Genomic DNA, 17927 nt, shown 5'->3' with positions numbered 1-17927 from the left:
ACTGAAGCTAAATTGTCCACGTAAACAGTCCAATCCAAGGAAAATGGGGTTCTATCGGCACAAAATACGCCAATTTTACCTCGTGGATCGGCTGACATTTCGGTCCATTTCCAGTATAAAACATGGTTCAAATTCTTAGATTTTCTATATTTATATTCCTCAGCAATTCAGGTTTCTGCTGATATGGTGCCCAATTTTGGAGGTGCAACCATTGTTCTAAAATTCCCTGCCAAATTTCAATGTTTACTTTTGGAAAAGACGCCATTATTGTCATTTTCGCCGTCAGTGGCTTCTTCACATTCAAGTGAGGGGTTTCTCAAATAACAGTGCTTGAATTGTAATACTTTATTTCTCATTAAATTATTATATTCATAAGAAAGCAGCTTCTCCCCAGTTTTGGAAACTAGGCCAGTTTTATAGATTATTAAAGAATTAGTAAAATTATAGTTAGAAATAAAAGCAATTTAAAGAATTACTAATTACTAGGATTACCAGGTATTTTCAATCATAAAAACACTTAATACGTCATAACAAATTATTGCCCAATCAGCTTTCAGTACGTCATTCTCCCAATTTTTCTAGGCCAATCAGCTCGAGGCATTCTTGCGAGCAACAAAATTGTTCACTGTTCAAATTACTTTCGACCAGAGCAGACCTGTATAGAGCAAGCTCGTGAAATTATCGTCTGCACTCAAATTTTGATCTACTGTATTTTTCCAAATACAGACTTTGAGGTCGTACTTCACTTGCCAGGCCTATTAAAGAGGTGCCAGTTGCTTTCATTACATTGGTGTGCTAGCGGTGGGATAGTATAAAACATTTCTCAAGGAAATAACCCATAAAATTAGTCTAAGAAAGTAAACAATGGCAAATCAAGAAGTATTAGGAACAGCCCTGAGGTCCGGGAGGACACTCCCCCCTCGCATAAGGGTAGTGCCCAACACAGATAAAGACGAAGAATTTGTCCAGGCGTTAGAGGGCGCTGTGCCCGAGATGCCAGTACACGTAGAACCAAATGTAATTATTACGAATAAGGGTGACAGTCTGGGAGATGGGGGAGTAGAAGTAAGGGAGGAAGTAGGCCTAGTAAGTAATCATGGAGATGTACCCTTAGTGAGTGAAGAAACTAGAGCCCCTGCCATGGCTCAAATAAGGTCTGAGGAGTTGGTAATGATAGCAGACATTGTTACCCGTAACGTAATGGAGAAATTGGCATTTCAAGCTCAATCTCCAAGAGCAGACATGGTGGTTAACGAGCCAAGTGTAACCGATCACCATAGGCCTACTAATACAAGTAATAATGCAAGTACGTATGGTGACCCAATAATGAGGGATCTAAATAAGTTAAAGCAAAAGATGAAACCAGCGATTTATAACGGAACTACCTCTTGGCCAGATTATTTGGTTCACTTCGAGATGGTGGCCCGGCACAATGGGTGGACAGAGCCACAGAAAACCACCTGGTTGGGCACGAGCTTGCGTGGAGTCGCCCAAGGTATATTAGGCGACTTGGAAGGTGACGCCATCCTTAATTATGGCGTAAATTGTCGCTCACCTTGACCAAATGTTTGGTACGGACGGGAAGTCCGAAATGTTCGAGGCCCTCCTCGAGAAGAAAGTTAGGCAGCCTGGGGAATCGTTGCCAGAGCTGGCCCACGAAGTGCGTAGACTGGTCAAATTATCACATCCCGAAGCATCGTTGCTCATGCGTGAAAAACTGGCCAAGAAGTATTTTCTCCAAGCGATACCTAATCCAGGTTTGAGAATGAATGTCACATACAACAGAAAACCAAAGACCTTGAATGATGCTGTCAGAGACGCAATTCAATTCGAAACCCTAGAGGAGACAGAGCGTCATAAATTAGGCCTAAATAAGCCCGTAACTAAGAAAGTACATAGCCTTGAAGTTGACGTGGCACAGGTAACTGTGGAGGATAGCCCCACAGCTAGAATAGAGCAAACTGTTAAGGATACAATGAATAAGTACTCTAAGGACTTGAATAAACTCTCAAACGCACTTAGCCAAGTTCATATGTTGCAGAATTCAGGGCAGAGATCTTACCAGGGTCAATCAAATAATGCTCGCCAATCTGGATGGTCAGGCAAGAGGCCAATAGAGTGCTATTCCTGCCATCAGGAGGGTCATGTTGCAAGGGAATGCCCAAACTTTAGGCAGTTTAATCGTAGGCCAAATCAGGGAAACTAGATAACACCGAGCTTGACATGGGCCAAAGTTCGGTCACCCAAAATGTATATATTAAGGACGAAGAGCCCAAAATTATTTGTATTAGTAGAGTAAGTTATAGTAAACATGCTGCTGATGGCTTCTATGTCAAAGGTCAGGTCGAAACAGAAAATGTGAGATTCTTGGTTGACACTGGCGCGACCGTCACCATTGTCAACCCGGATGTGTTTGAGCGTATCGCCTCAACACACAAACCTAGGCTAAGTAGTGTAGATGTAAGAATGGTGACAGCAAATGGCCAAGCTATTGATTGCTTAGGCAAAGCAAAATTCAAGCTAAAAGTAAATGACACAGACACTTACCATGAAATATGGGTAGCTGACATAAATGAAGAAGGTATTCTGGGTTTCGATTTTCTAAAAGCTCATCAATGTGTACTAGATTTTGCAGAATGCTCGCTACTTCTGAATGAGCTCCCCAGCTCTCCGTATGATGATGATGAGGAAAATGAAACATACCTATGCCAAATAGCTGTAAATAAAGCTACAATTATACCAGCTGAAAGTGAAGCCCTAATTTCAACTAAGCTTGTAAATAAACCCAATAGTAGTAGTACTCTAGAAGTAGAAACACTAGGTTTAGTAGAACCGACATGGAGTTTTATTGAAAGCGAGCAAATGATGGTAGCTAAGACACTAATTGACTCCAGTACTGAAGAAGTAGTGTTAAGAGTAATCAACCCCATAATGAACCGAGACAAATGTATGAGGGCATGATAATAGCTACAGTAGAACCTATAGAGGAAATAATAGATCAACCAGAAACAGTACAATGTAAATCCATAAGTGTAGATGTAGAATCTGAAAATAAGGAAGAAATAATACCTAAATCAACTTCAGAATCAGAACTTCCAGAATATCTACAAGATTTATGGGAAAGATCTAAACAAAACTTATCAAAAGTAGAACAAGAAAGCCTACAAAAGCTCCTCATAAAATACAAACATGTATTTGCTAAGAGTAAAACAGATTTAGGGCGTACTAATTTAGTGAAGCATCATATAGATACAGGTGATGCACCTCCAGTGAAAATGCCCGCGAGGAGGCTACCCATGCATCAAAGGGAGGAAGAGAAAGTTCAAGTAGAAACAATGCTAGAACAAAATATCATAGAACCTAGTAATAGCCCTTGGCGCTCTTCTGTAGTATTAGTAAGAAAGAAAGATGGGTCGTACCGCTGGTGCGTTGATTTTCGTGGCGTAAATGCTGTAACCCGTAAGGATTAGTATGCGCTCCCGAATTGATGATACGCTCGATAGACTAAGTGGTTGAAATGGTTCTCGACCCTTGACCTTCAGAGTGGATATTGGCAGGTCGAAATGGACGCGGAAAGCCAAGACAAAACGAGCTTCCTAACAAATTTTGGGATCTTTCAGTTTGAGTTATGCCTTTTGGCCTCACAAATGCTCCTGCTACTTTCGAGCGTTTGATCGAACAAGTCCTGAAGGGGTTACAGTGGGAGACCTGTCTTGTATATTTAGATGACGTTATCGTCTTTTCCCCAGATTTTTCAGAAGCAGTAGATAGATTAAGTACCGTATTTGAACGTCTAAGTATCGCAGGCTTAAAACTAAGTCCTAAGAAGTGTAATCTATTCCAGAAAAGAGTTCAATATCTGGGTCACGTTGTTGATGAGTCAGGAATCTCAACAGATAGTGAAAAGATTGAGGCTGTAAAAGTGTGGCCAACTCCAAAGAATCCTACTCAAGTCAGGTCCTTTTTAGGACTATGTAGTTATTATAGGCGCTATATCCAGTCTTTTAGTGAGCTAGCTAGCCCATTATTTAAACTCACGGAAAAGAATAGAGTGTTTGTATGGAAAGAAGACGCTGAAACAGCTTTCCAGACACTCAAGGCTAAACTCATCGCCGCTCCCATATTAGCCTACCCTAGAATAAATGAGGATTATATACTGGATACAGATGCCAGTAATTTTGGGTTAGGTGGTGTACTATCACAAGTACAGGATGGTCATGAGCGCGTGATAGCGTATTATAGTAGAACACTAAATAAGGCAGAAAGGAACTATTGTGTGACAAGGAAAGAATTATTAGCAGTAGTTGCCTCAGTAAAACATTTCCATCACTATCTCTTTGGGAGAAAATTCTTAGTGCTTGAACCGATCACAGAGCGTTAAGATGGCTCATGAGGTTTAAGAATCCTGAAGCCCAAGTCGCCAGGTGGATCGAAGTATTGGGCACATATGATTTTGATATACAACACCGAGCAGGGCGTATTCATAGTAATGCTGATGCACTTTCTCGTAGACCATGTGAAGGTCAGGAGTGTCAGCAATGCCAGAAAATTGAGCGAAATATGGACGAAAAGTTAGTCCATGTTTCTACTAGAAAGCAGAAAGCGCCAGCACTAGTAGAAACGTCAAAAGGTGTCAACCCAAAGAGATTGTGTGATGGAAATTTAAGTAAAAGTAGTGACAATTCCTACGGACGGTGTATGAAAGACACGTCCACCAGTGACAATTCCCACGGTTGGTGCGAAAAAGGCACAACCACTAGTGACAATTCCTACGGACGGTGTATGAAAGACACGTCCACCAGTGACAATTCCCACGGTTGGTGCGAAAAAGGCACAACCACTAGTGACAATTCCTACGGACGGTGTATGAAAGACACGTCCACCAGTGACAATTCCCACGGATGGTGTATGAAAGACACATCCACTAGTGACAATTCCCACGGTTGGTGCGAAAAAGGCACAACCACTAGTGCACAACGGTGTATGAAAGACACGTCCACCAGTGACAATTCCCACGGATGGTGTATGAAAGACACATCCACTAGTGACAATTCCCACGGTTGGTGTGAAAAAGACACAACCACTAGTGACAATTCCCACGGATGCTGTATGAAAGACACATCCACTAGTGACAATTCCCACGGTTGGTGCGAAAAAGGCACAACCACCAGTGACAATTCCCACGGTTTGCGTATAAGAAACGAAACCACTAGTGACAAAGTAGTACACGGTTTGTGTTTAGAAGACACAACCAATAGTGACATAGTAGTGTGCACAATAAACCCTAGTAGACGTACTAGTAGTAATAGTAGAAGTAGTGACAATTCTTGGGCTGAGACTCTAAGTAAGCAAGAACTTAGACAAGCTCAATTAACAGATCCTGAAATAGGGAAAATACTGAAACTAAAGGAAGAAAGTGACACAAAACCATTGTGGCAAAACGTATCAGTAGAAAACCAAGTAGTCAAGAAATACTGGGGTATGTGGGAACAATTAAGAGTAGTAGAAGGGGTACTGTATATGGATAGAAGCATAGTAGAATATGAATCAGGAAGTAACAATGGTCAAGATGAAGGTGAAAGTAACCGTACGGAAAATGTTCTAGTGCTACCGTTAAGTTTACGCAAAGGCGCCTTGCGTCAACTACACAATGTTCGGATTTGTGGGCACTTAGGTGTACACAAAACCCTACAGCGTGTAAGGGAGCGCTATTATTGGGTCGGTATGACAGGAGAGGTAACGGAATGGGTGAAAAGTTGTAAAGAATGTCAAAGAAAACAGCCCCCAAAGAAAAGTGGCAGAGCCCCTATGAAACAATACAATGTGGGTGCCCCTATGGAGAGGATGGCGATAGATATTTTGGGCCCACTTCCAGAGAGTACCCTAGGAAATAAATATGTTGTCTGCATTGGTGATTATTTCACAAAATGGGTCACTGCCATTGCAATACCCGACCAAGAGGCAGAGACCGTTGCTAACGCATTAGTTCAAAATGTCTTTTGTATGTATGGATTGCCAAGGCAATTACATTCAGATCAAGGACGGAATTTTGAGAGCAAATTATTTCAGGAAATGTGCAAACTATTAGACATTGACAAAACCCGGACGACAGGATATAGGCCTCAAAGCGATGGTATGATCGAGCGATTCATGAGGACCGTCTCCGGAATGTTGAGACATTATGTGAGTCAGAGACAGGATGACTGGGACGAGCATTTACCCTATGTACTTTTAGCGTATAACTCCTCCAAGCATGAGAGCACCGGCTATTCCCCCTTTGAAATGAACTTTGGTCGTGTCCCAAAACTACCTGTGGAGATTATGTATGGTACCCCGTCGACCCATACTTACACCACAGAGTCCGAATATGTAAACGAGCTGAAAAGTCACTTGCAATATGTGCATGAATTTGCAAGGAAGAATCTCCAGATATCTAGTGACAAGCATAAGAAGCTCTATGATTTAAAATCTGACCAAAGGAAATACCAGTATCAAGTTGGCGACCTAGTGTGGTATTTCAATGATGCTCGAAAGCCTGGGGTTTGTCCTAAACTTGTTCAAAAATGGCATGGGCCATACCAAGTCATCCAGATTCTGACTGACATTTTGTACAAAATTCAGATATTAAGCCCGGTCAGCCGCCGTTGTAGAACACTAGTGGTTCACACGGATAAATTGAAGTTGTACCGGCCGGAGGTAGGGGAAAATAGTGCAGAGGATGTGCAACCCGCACCCACCCCTATCTCTGAATCTACTTATAACACTAAATCGGGGCGCGCCAGTATCAAACCGAAATGGTTTGGGGTTACCCTATAAAAATATTATGTGCAAAAGAAGCCAAGGCAGCATAAAGTACATTAATGTACATGTAAATAAGTATCGTAATGTAGAGTAAGATAAGAACCACCACAAGATATTGTTGCCCACTGGATATGTTTTAAAAATCCACGGCTATAAAACTTGCCCTAAAATTTTTCATTTATATGTTTTTCCAAAGTATGGCCATCAGGTGATAATTCCATGCTACTGGCTATTTTGGTCTAGGGATGGGGTGTGTGCACATAGACGCTCATTCCATGTGGATGTCCTACCTAGGTGGGCTAATTTAGAGAGAGCCTTGGGAGAAGCCCAGGTGGTCTTGTTTATTAGGATCTTTTGTAGTCAAAAACTGCAGTTCCATTGTTTTTAAACATTAATATGCAAGTATTTAAAACATTATCTTGAGGTGGGAGTAGCGTATAAAAGTATTTTTTTTTTTTTTATGACTGTCACCCCCACACATTTATTTTTGCAAACAAAATGAAATGAACCAAGAATTTAAAATTTCTTGTTTCCATTACAATTTTTCAGATAACAATCACAGCATGGTCATGAAGCATGCCTGTCTACTTTGCAGTCATGAAGACTTAAAATTTAATAAAAAGTGGAAACTGCATGAGCATCAAAGAAAGAAACATGGACTCAAGACACCAGACCGGTTCTCCTGCACCATCTGTAATAAATTCTCGTCTAATGACAAGGAAGAGTGGCGGAGACACACCCTGATCAGCCACAGTGCCAATGACCCTCCCCCTAGGGCCTTCAGCCCCATCAGAGCACCGACACCACCGCCGGAATCTGATGTCAGCATGGGTGCTGATGAACCATCGTCCCCCCCAAAGACACCCCCAAAAGCTACGACCACCAGGGTCGTCGACAATAATTATCCCATGCATAGTAATGTCACCGCATTACATACAACAAGACGGTACAACAAGACCCCTGTGTCCTCCGGTAAGAGGAAACCAGCTTCAGCAACATTCCACCCCTCTGTCCCCAAGAGCGCAGACTATTAGAAGAAAGTTGGAACAGGCCTCAGGAGACCAGGCAGAGAGCACCGTTATTACCAATACCAATACCACACCAATCACCCAACTTCAACAACCAGCACCTTCAGGGACGTACAAGCCTCAATTTCCAGACTGCTGTACCTGTGGAGACCCTTCAACAACATCCGCAGGGTAACCAGCCACCAACCTTGGACTTCAACTTCGCCATGACCCTGCGGATGAAGTTCTCGGTGGATTTGGTTACTGGGAGAGCTAACATCAGCATCCAGGACACCAGTCTGAGCCCAGTCAGTAGGAGGGAATTGATGTATTAAATTATTGTATTATTATATTTAACTTCCTCATACCAATGTACCAGCTCAATATATTTTTTTTTTTTTATACTATATAATTCCACAACTCAAAAATGCATTTATTATTGTAAATGCCATGTCACATTATATAACATGTTTTTATACTTAGGCCTTCATCTACTGTTACTTAATTGTACTCCATGCATGTACAGTACATGTACTAGTACATGAGTAAACAGTATGTTTCAAAATGTAGTCTGCACACTTTCAGTATTTCATATTTCTATTTCACATGTTTAACTCATTAATTTATGAGTATACAATTCACCATTTTTGGCTTACCTATTTTTATAATACATCTATTGTAATTCCATGCACACTGCAGTGCCTGTAAACATTGAATTTCGATTAAAATAATCCTCATTTTGGCCAGTCAAAATTGAAGTAATTCCCTGACATGACATGTTCCAATGACCTCACAAAACTTGTAGCCAATTATAAAGCCTCATGTCACATGTCAAGTTGTTTGGACAAATCAGCTGTGCAGTTCTATTTTTATATTTCAAAGAGCGCCGCTCGTGCTCAGTGTTTCGTGGTTCTCTTGCCTGAATTCAGAAAATTCGTGAAGCCGCATCTTTTGCAAAATTGAGCCAAAATTTACTCAGAAATATTATTTGATATATTTATTCCCGATATGTGGAACATAGGAGCGTTTGGTACATTGGTAGAAGTTATTAAATGTTTTTAGGGACTGAGCCACTGTCCATTCATAAATTTCGTAAGTGTTGTGAGGGCGCACCACCAAATCACTCCACGATTTATGTAACAGTGAAATTCGGTTAAAATAGTCCACCGCTTATTTGAGCTTGTTTCGCTTTATTTTCTAAGCGTATAGTTAAATTTTGCCCGTTTTCAGCTCATTTGCTTCCGACAAGTATATACATGAAGAATTCGGAGAAAAAGTCCCAATTTTTTTTTTTTTTTTTGAAGTTCTAGCGCGCATTTGGACAACGTCCGGTTTCCAAAATTGAGTGATTTTTTAGAGTTAAATTTGCACAATTTTTCTTTGCAGCAAAATAACAGAAAAAGTCGGTGGTTAGCAATATATTCCGTTAAAAGAATAATATTCTACACATGATCAGCTTTAATCTGATACCAAGCTTTATAGTTGAAATACGTAATTCAAGTGCCAAAACGAGAACCTAATGTAGGCCTTTTACCGTGTATTTCAACGGGCGCGTTTAATGGTGGTGCGCTCCCTTATAAGAGGCTTTCAAGATGTGTTACTATGTTCAAGGCTTCTGTACAAAAAAAGACATCGAATAAGGGCGGAAGTCTTAAAAAATCAGTTTATTTCAGTCACAAATGCTTTAAATAACTTTTGTGATTAATTTTAGGAACATTTGATTAAAAATTTACCCAAAAATACAGGTCTCTGACGTCAAGAAAAGCATGAAAAATCGCTTTCGTGAGTGCTTTTGCTGTAAATTTATATAAGATCAGAATAACGCATAAAACTGTATTGTATTTTTGCTTAAATTGCCAATATCAGTAGGCCTTGTTTTGAAGACAGAGAAGAAGAAGGGGGGGGGGGGTACTTTGACATAATTAAGTAAATAGGCCTATATTAAAGATATTCAAAACATGAATACACACATTTTGTACTTTTCTCAACTAAAAATTTTAAATTAGAAAGTGTTCTTTTGCATCAATCATTCAATTTTCTGTCCAACCTCTGCAAAACTCTGCATGTTGATGAACATGATGAAATTTGGGTCTTTTGGTGATTCCGAGCTGAGTTTTAAAACATCATTTCTTCCTAACGGAATGTCGCAGAGGGATGAAATTTTGCAAAATGACTAGAAACTATCTCTAGTTTACTTTAAAAAGTACAAATTTGGATTTTGATAACTATTGACGTTTATAAGAGGGCGCACCACCAAATCACTCCACGATTTATGTAACAGTGAAATTCGGTTAAAATAGTCCACCGCTTATTTGAGCTTGTTTCGCTTTATTTTCTAAACGTATAGTTAAATTTTGCCCGTTTTCAGCTCATTTGCTTCCGACAAGTATATACATGAAGAATTCGGAGAAAAAGTCCCAATTTTTTATTTCAGAGTTGAAGATCTGGCGCGAATTTGAACAACGTCCGGTTTCCAAAATTGAGTGATTTTTTAGAGTTAAATTTGCACAATTTTTCTTTGCAGCAAAATAACAGAAAAAGTCGGTGGTTAGCAATATATTCCGTTAAAAGAATAATATTCTACACATGATCAGCTTTAATCTGATACCAAGCTTTATAGTTGAAATACGTAATTCAAGTGCCAAAACGAGATCCAAATGTAGGCCTTTTACCGTGTATTTCAATGGTAGCGTTTAATGGTGGTGCGCTCCCTTATAAGAGGCTTTCAAGATGTGTTACTATGTTCAAGCGCTTCTGTACAAAAAGACATCGAATAAGGGCGGAAGTCTTAAAAAATCAGTTTATTTCAGTCACAAATGCTTTAAATAACTTTTGTGATTAATTTTAGGAACATTTGATTAAAAATTTACCCAAAAATACAGGTCTCTGACGTCAAGAAAAGCATGAAAAATCGCTTTCGTGAGTGCTTTTGCTGTAAATTTATATAAGATCAGAATAACGCATAAAACTTGTATTTTTGCTTAAATTGCCAATATCAGTAGGCCTTGTTTTGAAGACAGAGAAGAAGAAGGGGGGGGGGGGGTACTTTGACATAATTAAGTAAATAGGCCTATATTAAAGATATTCAAAACATGAATACACACATTTTGTACTTTTCTCAACTAAAAATTTTAAATTAGAAAGTGTTCTTTTGCATCAATCATTCAATTTTCTGTCCAACCTCTGCAAAACTCTGCATGTTGATGAACATGATGAAATTTGGGTCTTTTGGTGATTCCGAGCTGAGTTTTAAAACATCATTTCTTCCGAACGGAATGTCGCAGAGGGATGAAATTTTGCAAAATGACTAGAAACTATCTCTAGTTTACTTTAAAAAGTACAAATTTGGATTTTGATAACTATTGACGTTTATAAGAGGGCGCACCACCAAATCACTCCACGATTTATGTAACAGTGAAATTCGGTTAAAATAGTCCACCGCTTATTTGAGCTTGTTTCGGCTTTATTTTCTAAACGTATAGTTAAATTTTGCCCGTTTTCAGCTCATTTGCTTCCGACAAGTATATACATGAAGAATTCGGAGAAAAAGTCCCAATTTTTTATTTCAGAGTTGTAGTTCTAGAGCGAATTTGGACAACGTCCGGTTTCCAAAATTGAGTGATTTTTTATTGTTAAATTTGCACAATTTTTCTTTGCAGCAAAATAACAGAAAAAGTCGGTGGTTAGCAATATATTCCGTTAAAAGAATAATATTCTACACATGATCAGCTTTAATCTGATACCAAGCTTTATAGTTGAAATACGTAATTCAAGTGCCAAACGAGATCCAAATGTAGGCCTTTTACCGTGTATTTCAATGGGCGCGTTTAATGGTGGTGCGCTCCCTTGTGTCTAGACAACACGACCTTTGACCTAGGTCATCAAAACAAAATGGTAGCCTACAGTGGATAAGTGCTTTTATATTTCGTAGGTAAAATAAATCGAATGCTCATCAAATTAAAATGTATATTATTAAATTTTGGATACACCTCCTTGGAGGTAGAAACTCTGACAACTGTTGCTCGAATTAAGTCAGGGTTTCGTGCGCTGGACCATAGTTTTTCAGGTGATGTTTGGTAAGCTTAGAGTAGTAGTCTATGCCGCGATGTGAATGGTGCGTGGTGCATTGTATTGCATAGACAGAGATATTTTTGGTATGTATACTGTGTATACGGTTCAGCGTACTTGATGATTCAGTTCTTTTGCTACTAAATGAGCTTCGATATTTGATTGTCATACTTTTGCAATATCTTGTGAGTGGTTCAGTTCCAACATGTCATATGCATAATATATTGTTTTTATATAAAAATTGGTTGTTGTAGGATGAAGCACACTAGTTCGGCTGTCAATTCAAGGTAACTGTAAGGGCCGACAGCCGGGCTACACGAGAGTACCACACTGACTGGGTCACAAGGAAACTGTTGCTTCATGTTGTTGAGGCATGCCTGTTTATAGATTTTTGATGGTGCTCAAGATTTAATTAAATGACAAGTTGCTGACCCAGTCAAGGCCCGTGGTTTGCCACTTTTATGGCCGTTGTTAAGTAAAAATAAGGGTGTGTGGGACTCGTTGTGTGCGAACATCCGATAAAAATCTGTCGACTGCACTCTTTACTTCTCTTAAACATAAAAATTAGGTTGATACTTTGTACAATTTGTGGGCGAGAGTTTTAGTGAGGGGGGATAATGAAACGGGAGGAGCTGTAGGCCTTAATCTAGATTTTTAAGCTTACCTAATTTATTATGTCGTCGCATTGTATTCTGCGTTTATGGGGATTTCCGTCATGCAATGTCAGGACTTCCTGGCCCAAATTGATGCCAAAACTGCATCGTTTATTTAATTTCCATGCATGTACGAGGCTAAATTGTCCACGTAAACAGTCCAATCCAAGGAAAATGGGGTTCTATCGGCACAAAATACGTAATTTTACCTCGTGGATCGGCTGACATTTCGGTCCATTTCCAGTATAAAACATGGTTCAAATTCTTAGATTTTCTATATTTATATTCCTCAGCAATTCAGGTTTCTGCTGATATGGTGCCCAATTTTGGAGGTGCAACCATTGTTCTAAAATTCCCTGCCAAATTTCAATGTTTACTTTTGGAAAAGACGCCATTATTGTCATTTTCGTCGTCGTGTCTTCTTCCCATTCGGCGAGGGTTTTCTCAAATAACAGTGCTAATTCGTAATACTTTATTTCTCATTAAATTATTATATTCATAAGAAAGCAGCTTCTCCCCAGTTTTGGAAACTAGGCCAGTTTTATAGATTATTAAAGAATTAGTAAAATTATAGTTAGAAATAAAAGCAATTTAAAGAATTACTAATTACTAGGATTACCAGGAATTTTCAATCATAAAAACACTTAATACGTCATAACAAATTATTGCCCAATCAGCTTTCAGTACGTCATTCTCCCAATTTTTCTAGGCCAATCAGCTCGAGGCATTCTTGCGAGCAACAAAATTGTTCACTGTTCAAATTACTTTCGACCAGAGCAGACCTGTATAGAGCAAGCTCGTGAAATTATCGTCTGCACTCAAATTTTGATCTACTGTATTTTTCCAAATACAGACTTTGAGGTCGTACTTCACTTGCCAGGCCTATTAAAGAGGTGCCAGTTGCTTTCATTACAGGTTGTTGAATGGAAAGACCTCCGCCATTGGAAATTGATCAATTTGACCCATGGTATGTTTCTTACCTAAATAGATTCTCTGCACCTGCTCGCATTCTCATTTCTTTGTTGATTTGGTGGTTGAGTTTTGAGCGGCGATTTTGTAGTCTTCCCCTCACAGATTGAGCTGGAACAGGGTCACAGCCCTGGAAAAGATGAAGAGAAAAAGCAAATTATTTAATAGCGATCATACAGTTTAAACAGTACGGTAGTTTATGATGTGTAGCCTACACAATAAACATCTTGACCTCTCAATACTATCAGAAATAACTCATTTATCATCCTTTGTACCATTATTATTAAACTGGCCTCTTCACGAACTGTACAATTTTTCTAATATCTTGAAAAAACATTTTGAATGCCCCAATGGGTGTTTCAAAATCAGGCAATCTGCTACACTGCTTCCACAGGACCCTAAGTAACAAACTATTATCTAGCCTACAAAAAACCCTTCATTGTTGCCATTTGCCAAAAAAACTTTTTTTCAAAAAAGTGTTAATTGTTTAGACTTTCAGTTGGGCTATTTAAAATGTTTTCTATTATATTCTCATTTAGCACCTGCATGCTTATAGCTATTTAGTCAGCAAAGGTGGGCAAGGACTTTGTGCAACTGCAATCTACTACATTGAATGTGTGCAGATGAAGACTCCTTGAATATCTATGATGCGATGCACTACACTACACTACACCTATGATTCTATTCAATTATCGACTTATTTATTGACATTAAACCGAATACAAGTATAGTCAAGAACAATACAACAATAATCTAGTTCTATAAAATACTAATTAATACTGTCGTACATGTATGTGGCAAGAGATACAAAGCTAACAGGGAAAACATACATATATATCAATTATCTACATTTACCACGATGTTCAAAAGCTGATTTAACAAAATTGATAACAGGCTTAATGAAATCATATTCATTTGCACTCATAATCAGCTTGAAAATGTCTGAATCAGAAGATGAGTCTATATCGCCAAATTCCTTCAATAAAAATAAGTTATTATGAAGAGTGCTATAAAATGAGCATTTCATAACAAAATGAAATTCATCTTCAACTTCGTTTCTATCTTCAGACTATGACACACTTTAAAAATATTGTCCGTCAAGCAAAGTGGTATTCCACAGCTGATAGATTTTTGCTCCTTGGGCAACACATGAAAATGGCAGCATTAAATTGTTATTATTTGACAACCTTGGCCTTATCCAGACATGAGAATTAAATTCAATAGAAAAAAAAATTATAATCATAGATACAGGTATCTCAAAATAAATATTGTTTGATACACCGGCGCCAACATACATACAGTACACATTTCATAATTTATATGATCAAAATATATTTTCTGTGTTTTGGAGGCATTTTTACTGTAAGGGACACCCCTGCATTGCCTCAGGGAATGTACAATGTAGTGTACAAAATGTACGGAAATTATATTCTAGTTGATTTGCCAGTTGCATGCCTGGGAGTACACATCTATTGTTATCTACCAAAAAACGTTTCAAAACGTAAAAAGCGGCCAAAGTTTAAAAAATCTTTCCTGTGTGGCTTTTCACCCTTTTTAAACTTGGTCCCATTTATGAAAGTTTTTAAAGACCCATACTGAAGTCATCTATAGGCTACTTGTTGGTTTTCTTAGTTGTCAATGTTTATTTTGTAGAGCAAATGAATTAATGTTCGTATGCGTAATTGAAGTTTTTTTCCGTATAGACGTTATAATGTATTTTGTAGCAAATACTCACTTTGTTAAATTCTTCATCGTCATGTGCGATTCTGCGCCTTATGTACAGATGTAGGGCCTGTATGTAGCAGGTTGACACACAGTCAATTTGCTAAGTATATATAATACTCTACTACTCTTTATGATCACGCAATATAATAAAACATAAACCTTGAAATGTTTTTGATAATACATACGGTAGCCTACGTCATATTGCACCGCTTTCGAACAGTCTTAAACCTATAAGAGTACATTGTTGCATGTAAAAATTAGGACTCATTCTTCATGTTAATACTACTTTACTAAATGGGACCAAGTTTAAAAAAGGGTGAAAAGCCACACAGGAAAGATTTTTTATATTTTGGCTGCTTTTTACGTTTTGAAACGTTTTTTGGTAGATATTAATTCTTTTTTTGAGGTAAAAAAATATTGCGCGCTAAGTGGTTCTTTGTAGCCATGCGAGGTGAACTAGTTGGATATCCATATTTCGCGGTTAATGGTGCTTTGTAGCCCTGCTGGGCAAACTAGTTGGATATCCATATTTGGGGTGAGTGGTTTTTGAAGCTCCGAGGGCAAACTAGTTGGATATCCATATTTAGCGGTTAGCGGTTCTTTGTAACCCTCTGGGCAAACTAGTTGGATATCCATATTTCGCGGTTAGTGGTTTTAACGACCGTAACCACCCCAATCAGCTGCATACCGCATCCAGCTATTTTATTTATCAAAATACTATTTTTTTAATGCTATGGGGTTAACAGAATTATTAAAAAAATAATAGCTGAACCCAATAGTTCAGCCAAGGACTGGAAACGACATATTGATGACTTTATATAGAGTGTATTCAATAAACCCAAGGCGGAACGAGAGTTGCTAAGTAACCGCTATCCGAACCATAAACACACATGCATGATCAGACAACGAGTATTCAATATTGAATTTCCTCATAGCATCCCACGTTGTTCACACGTCAGTCGAATTTGGCGGTGTTGGTTTGTTAGCCCTCCAAGTTATAACATCGTTCACTTTGTGTTGAACATTGTATGTGAGCCTCGCTGTAATAACATAAAGATCAGTCTGATCAGTGTGATATCACAGAGCAGACCCTAGAGAGGGCACTTGGCTCATTTGCATGGCAGTCGGACTCTCCATTGTATTTGATCATTTGTGTATGGAGTGCAATGGCGACCCGTCATTGTATTTGTTCATGTGTGTATGGAGAGCCACTCTTGGAGCCCATGGGACTTAGGCTAGGTCCTCAGTTAGAGTTAGACGCTGTATGTACTAGAAACGCCCATTCTTGATTCTGCGTTCATTCAATGTTAGCATTAAATTTGTATTGCCCAGGCCCCGCGTAATGGAAAAACCTGAATTTGTTACATAAAAAGAAATGAAAATTAAAAATGCAAGGTTCCACCTGAGTACATATTAAATGGGTGTAGAATTTTTTTTCAAATATATATATGAATTTAGACAAACATACGGGATATAATGAACCTTTGACATGACGCCATGATGACATGATTTTATTAGTCGTTTTATATATCACCTATACCGTGTATCATAATACCAGTATTTGTAATTTTATATTATATAGAACTAATATTTTGCATCATAAATGCGCAGTTCATATGCACAGACGATTACTAATCTTCACGACTTCAAAATAACATGTTACAAAGCAGGTAATAGGTGCTGGCCTTGTCCTATTGTACTTGTTCATTTGTGTATGGAGAGCTCACTGACCTGTTAATAGAGGTCAATGGAATAGCTTCTTTATGGGGCACCTCTCCATCGGTTTCAGGGCGCAGTTCATTGAACTCAGCGGGATTCTATTGCAAGTGCTTTTATATTATTACAAAACGGATCGTGGTTATTGCCTTGACAAACCTAATAAATAATTCATACCAGGGATGAATAAATCCAGGGGTGCGGACATATCATTGGTCGCAAACCACCGGGATTCGATACAAGTTTGCGTTGTAAATGAATGCGTGAATAAGAGTGTCATCCCCTTGGCGCGATATTTGATTTCTGAATATACTCAAGTTGCCGTTGAAAATGCCTAAAATCATCAAGATATTGCAATACTGTCTAAAGTGATGTAAAATTGTGGCAAATTTGTATGATTTATCGCACATAATTTCTGCGTAGCGTGGAGAATCATTTACATAGGATTTTGGAGAAAAAAAATGTGATAATTTTAGGGAAATATAGAATGGCGGAAGAAACAAATAAAACATTTTCCTGGAATGTGTAGACCATACTCTTTCTGTTCCTATTGATTTCTATACTGAAATAATTCTTAAAATGAAGTTGTTGGATGATTTTAGTTGGCATTTCTAGAACGTAAACATGTAGGCAGATAGTAGAGAGGGCACTCTATTCACGAGATTTCTTTTCCAACGCCAAAATAGCACGAATTTTGGTGGTTTGCGAGTGAAGAGTGTCCGCACTATCGATGGACTACGTAACTGTTCAATAGGTTTTTGTAAATGAGCTAGTATTAGTGGGTAAGCTGTACATCTCTTTTTCATTGTTAAGACAACCACGCTAGGTTTTTCGATCAACGTACTATGCGTGTTTGGTCAAGCGAGGATAATTTGTAAAGCAGCAAGTAATGGTGAGGATGTTGCCCTTTTTAACTACTTCTGACTTTTGATTTAGCCCAAAATGAATCAATAAAATCGTGTATAAGATATTTGTGGGGATATTTGGG

General features: G+C 38.5%; 1 protein-coding gene across 1 annotated transcript in view; it reads right to left on the bottom strand.

The window, feature by feature from the left end:
* Positions 1-17927, bottom strand: part of LOC140135580 (rhophilin-1-like) — an 83938-nt gene that overhangs the window by 62907 nt on the left and 3104 nt on the right. The window contains exon 2 of the mRNA XM_072157121.1: positions 13510-13628. Within this exon, the coding sequence (XP_072013222.1) occupies positions 13510-13628 (119 nt within the window). The remainder of the gene's footprint in view (positions 1-13509; positions 13629-17927) is intronic.

Source organism: Amphiura filiformis, chromosome 16, assembly GCF_039555335.1.
Source record: "Amphiura filiformis chromosome 16, Afil_fr2py, whole genome shotgun sequence".
Lineage (NCBI taxonomy): Eukaryota > Metazoa > Echinodermata > Ophiuroidea > Amphilepidida > Amphiuridae > Amphiura > Amphiura filiformis.
This window is presented reverse-complemented; position numbering and strand designations above follow the sequence as displayed.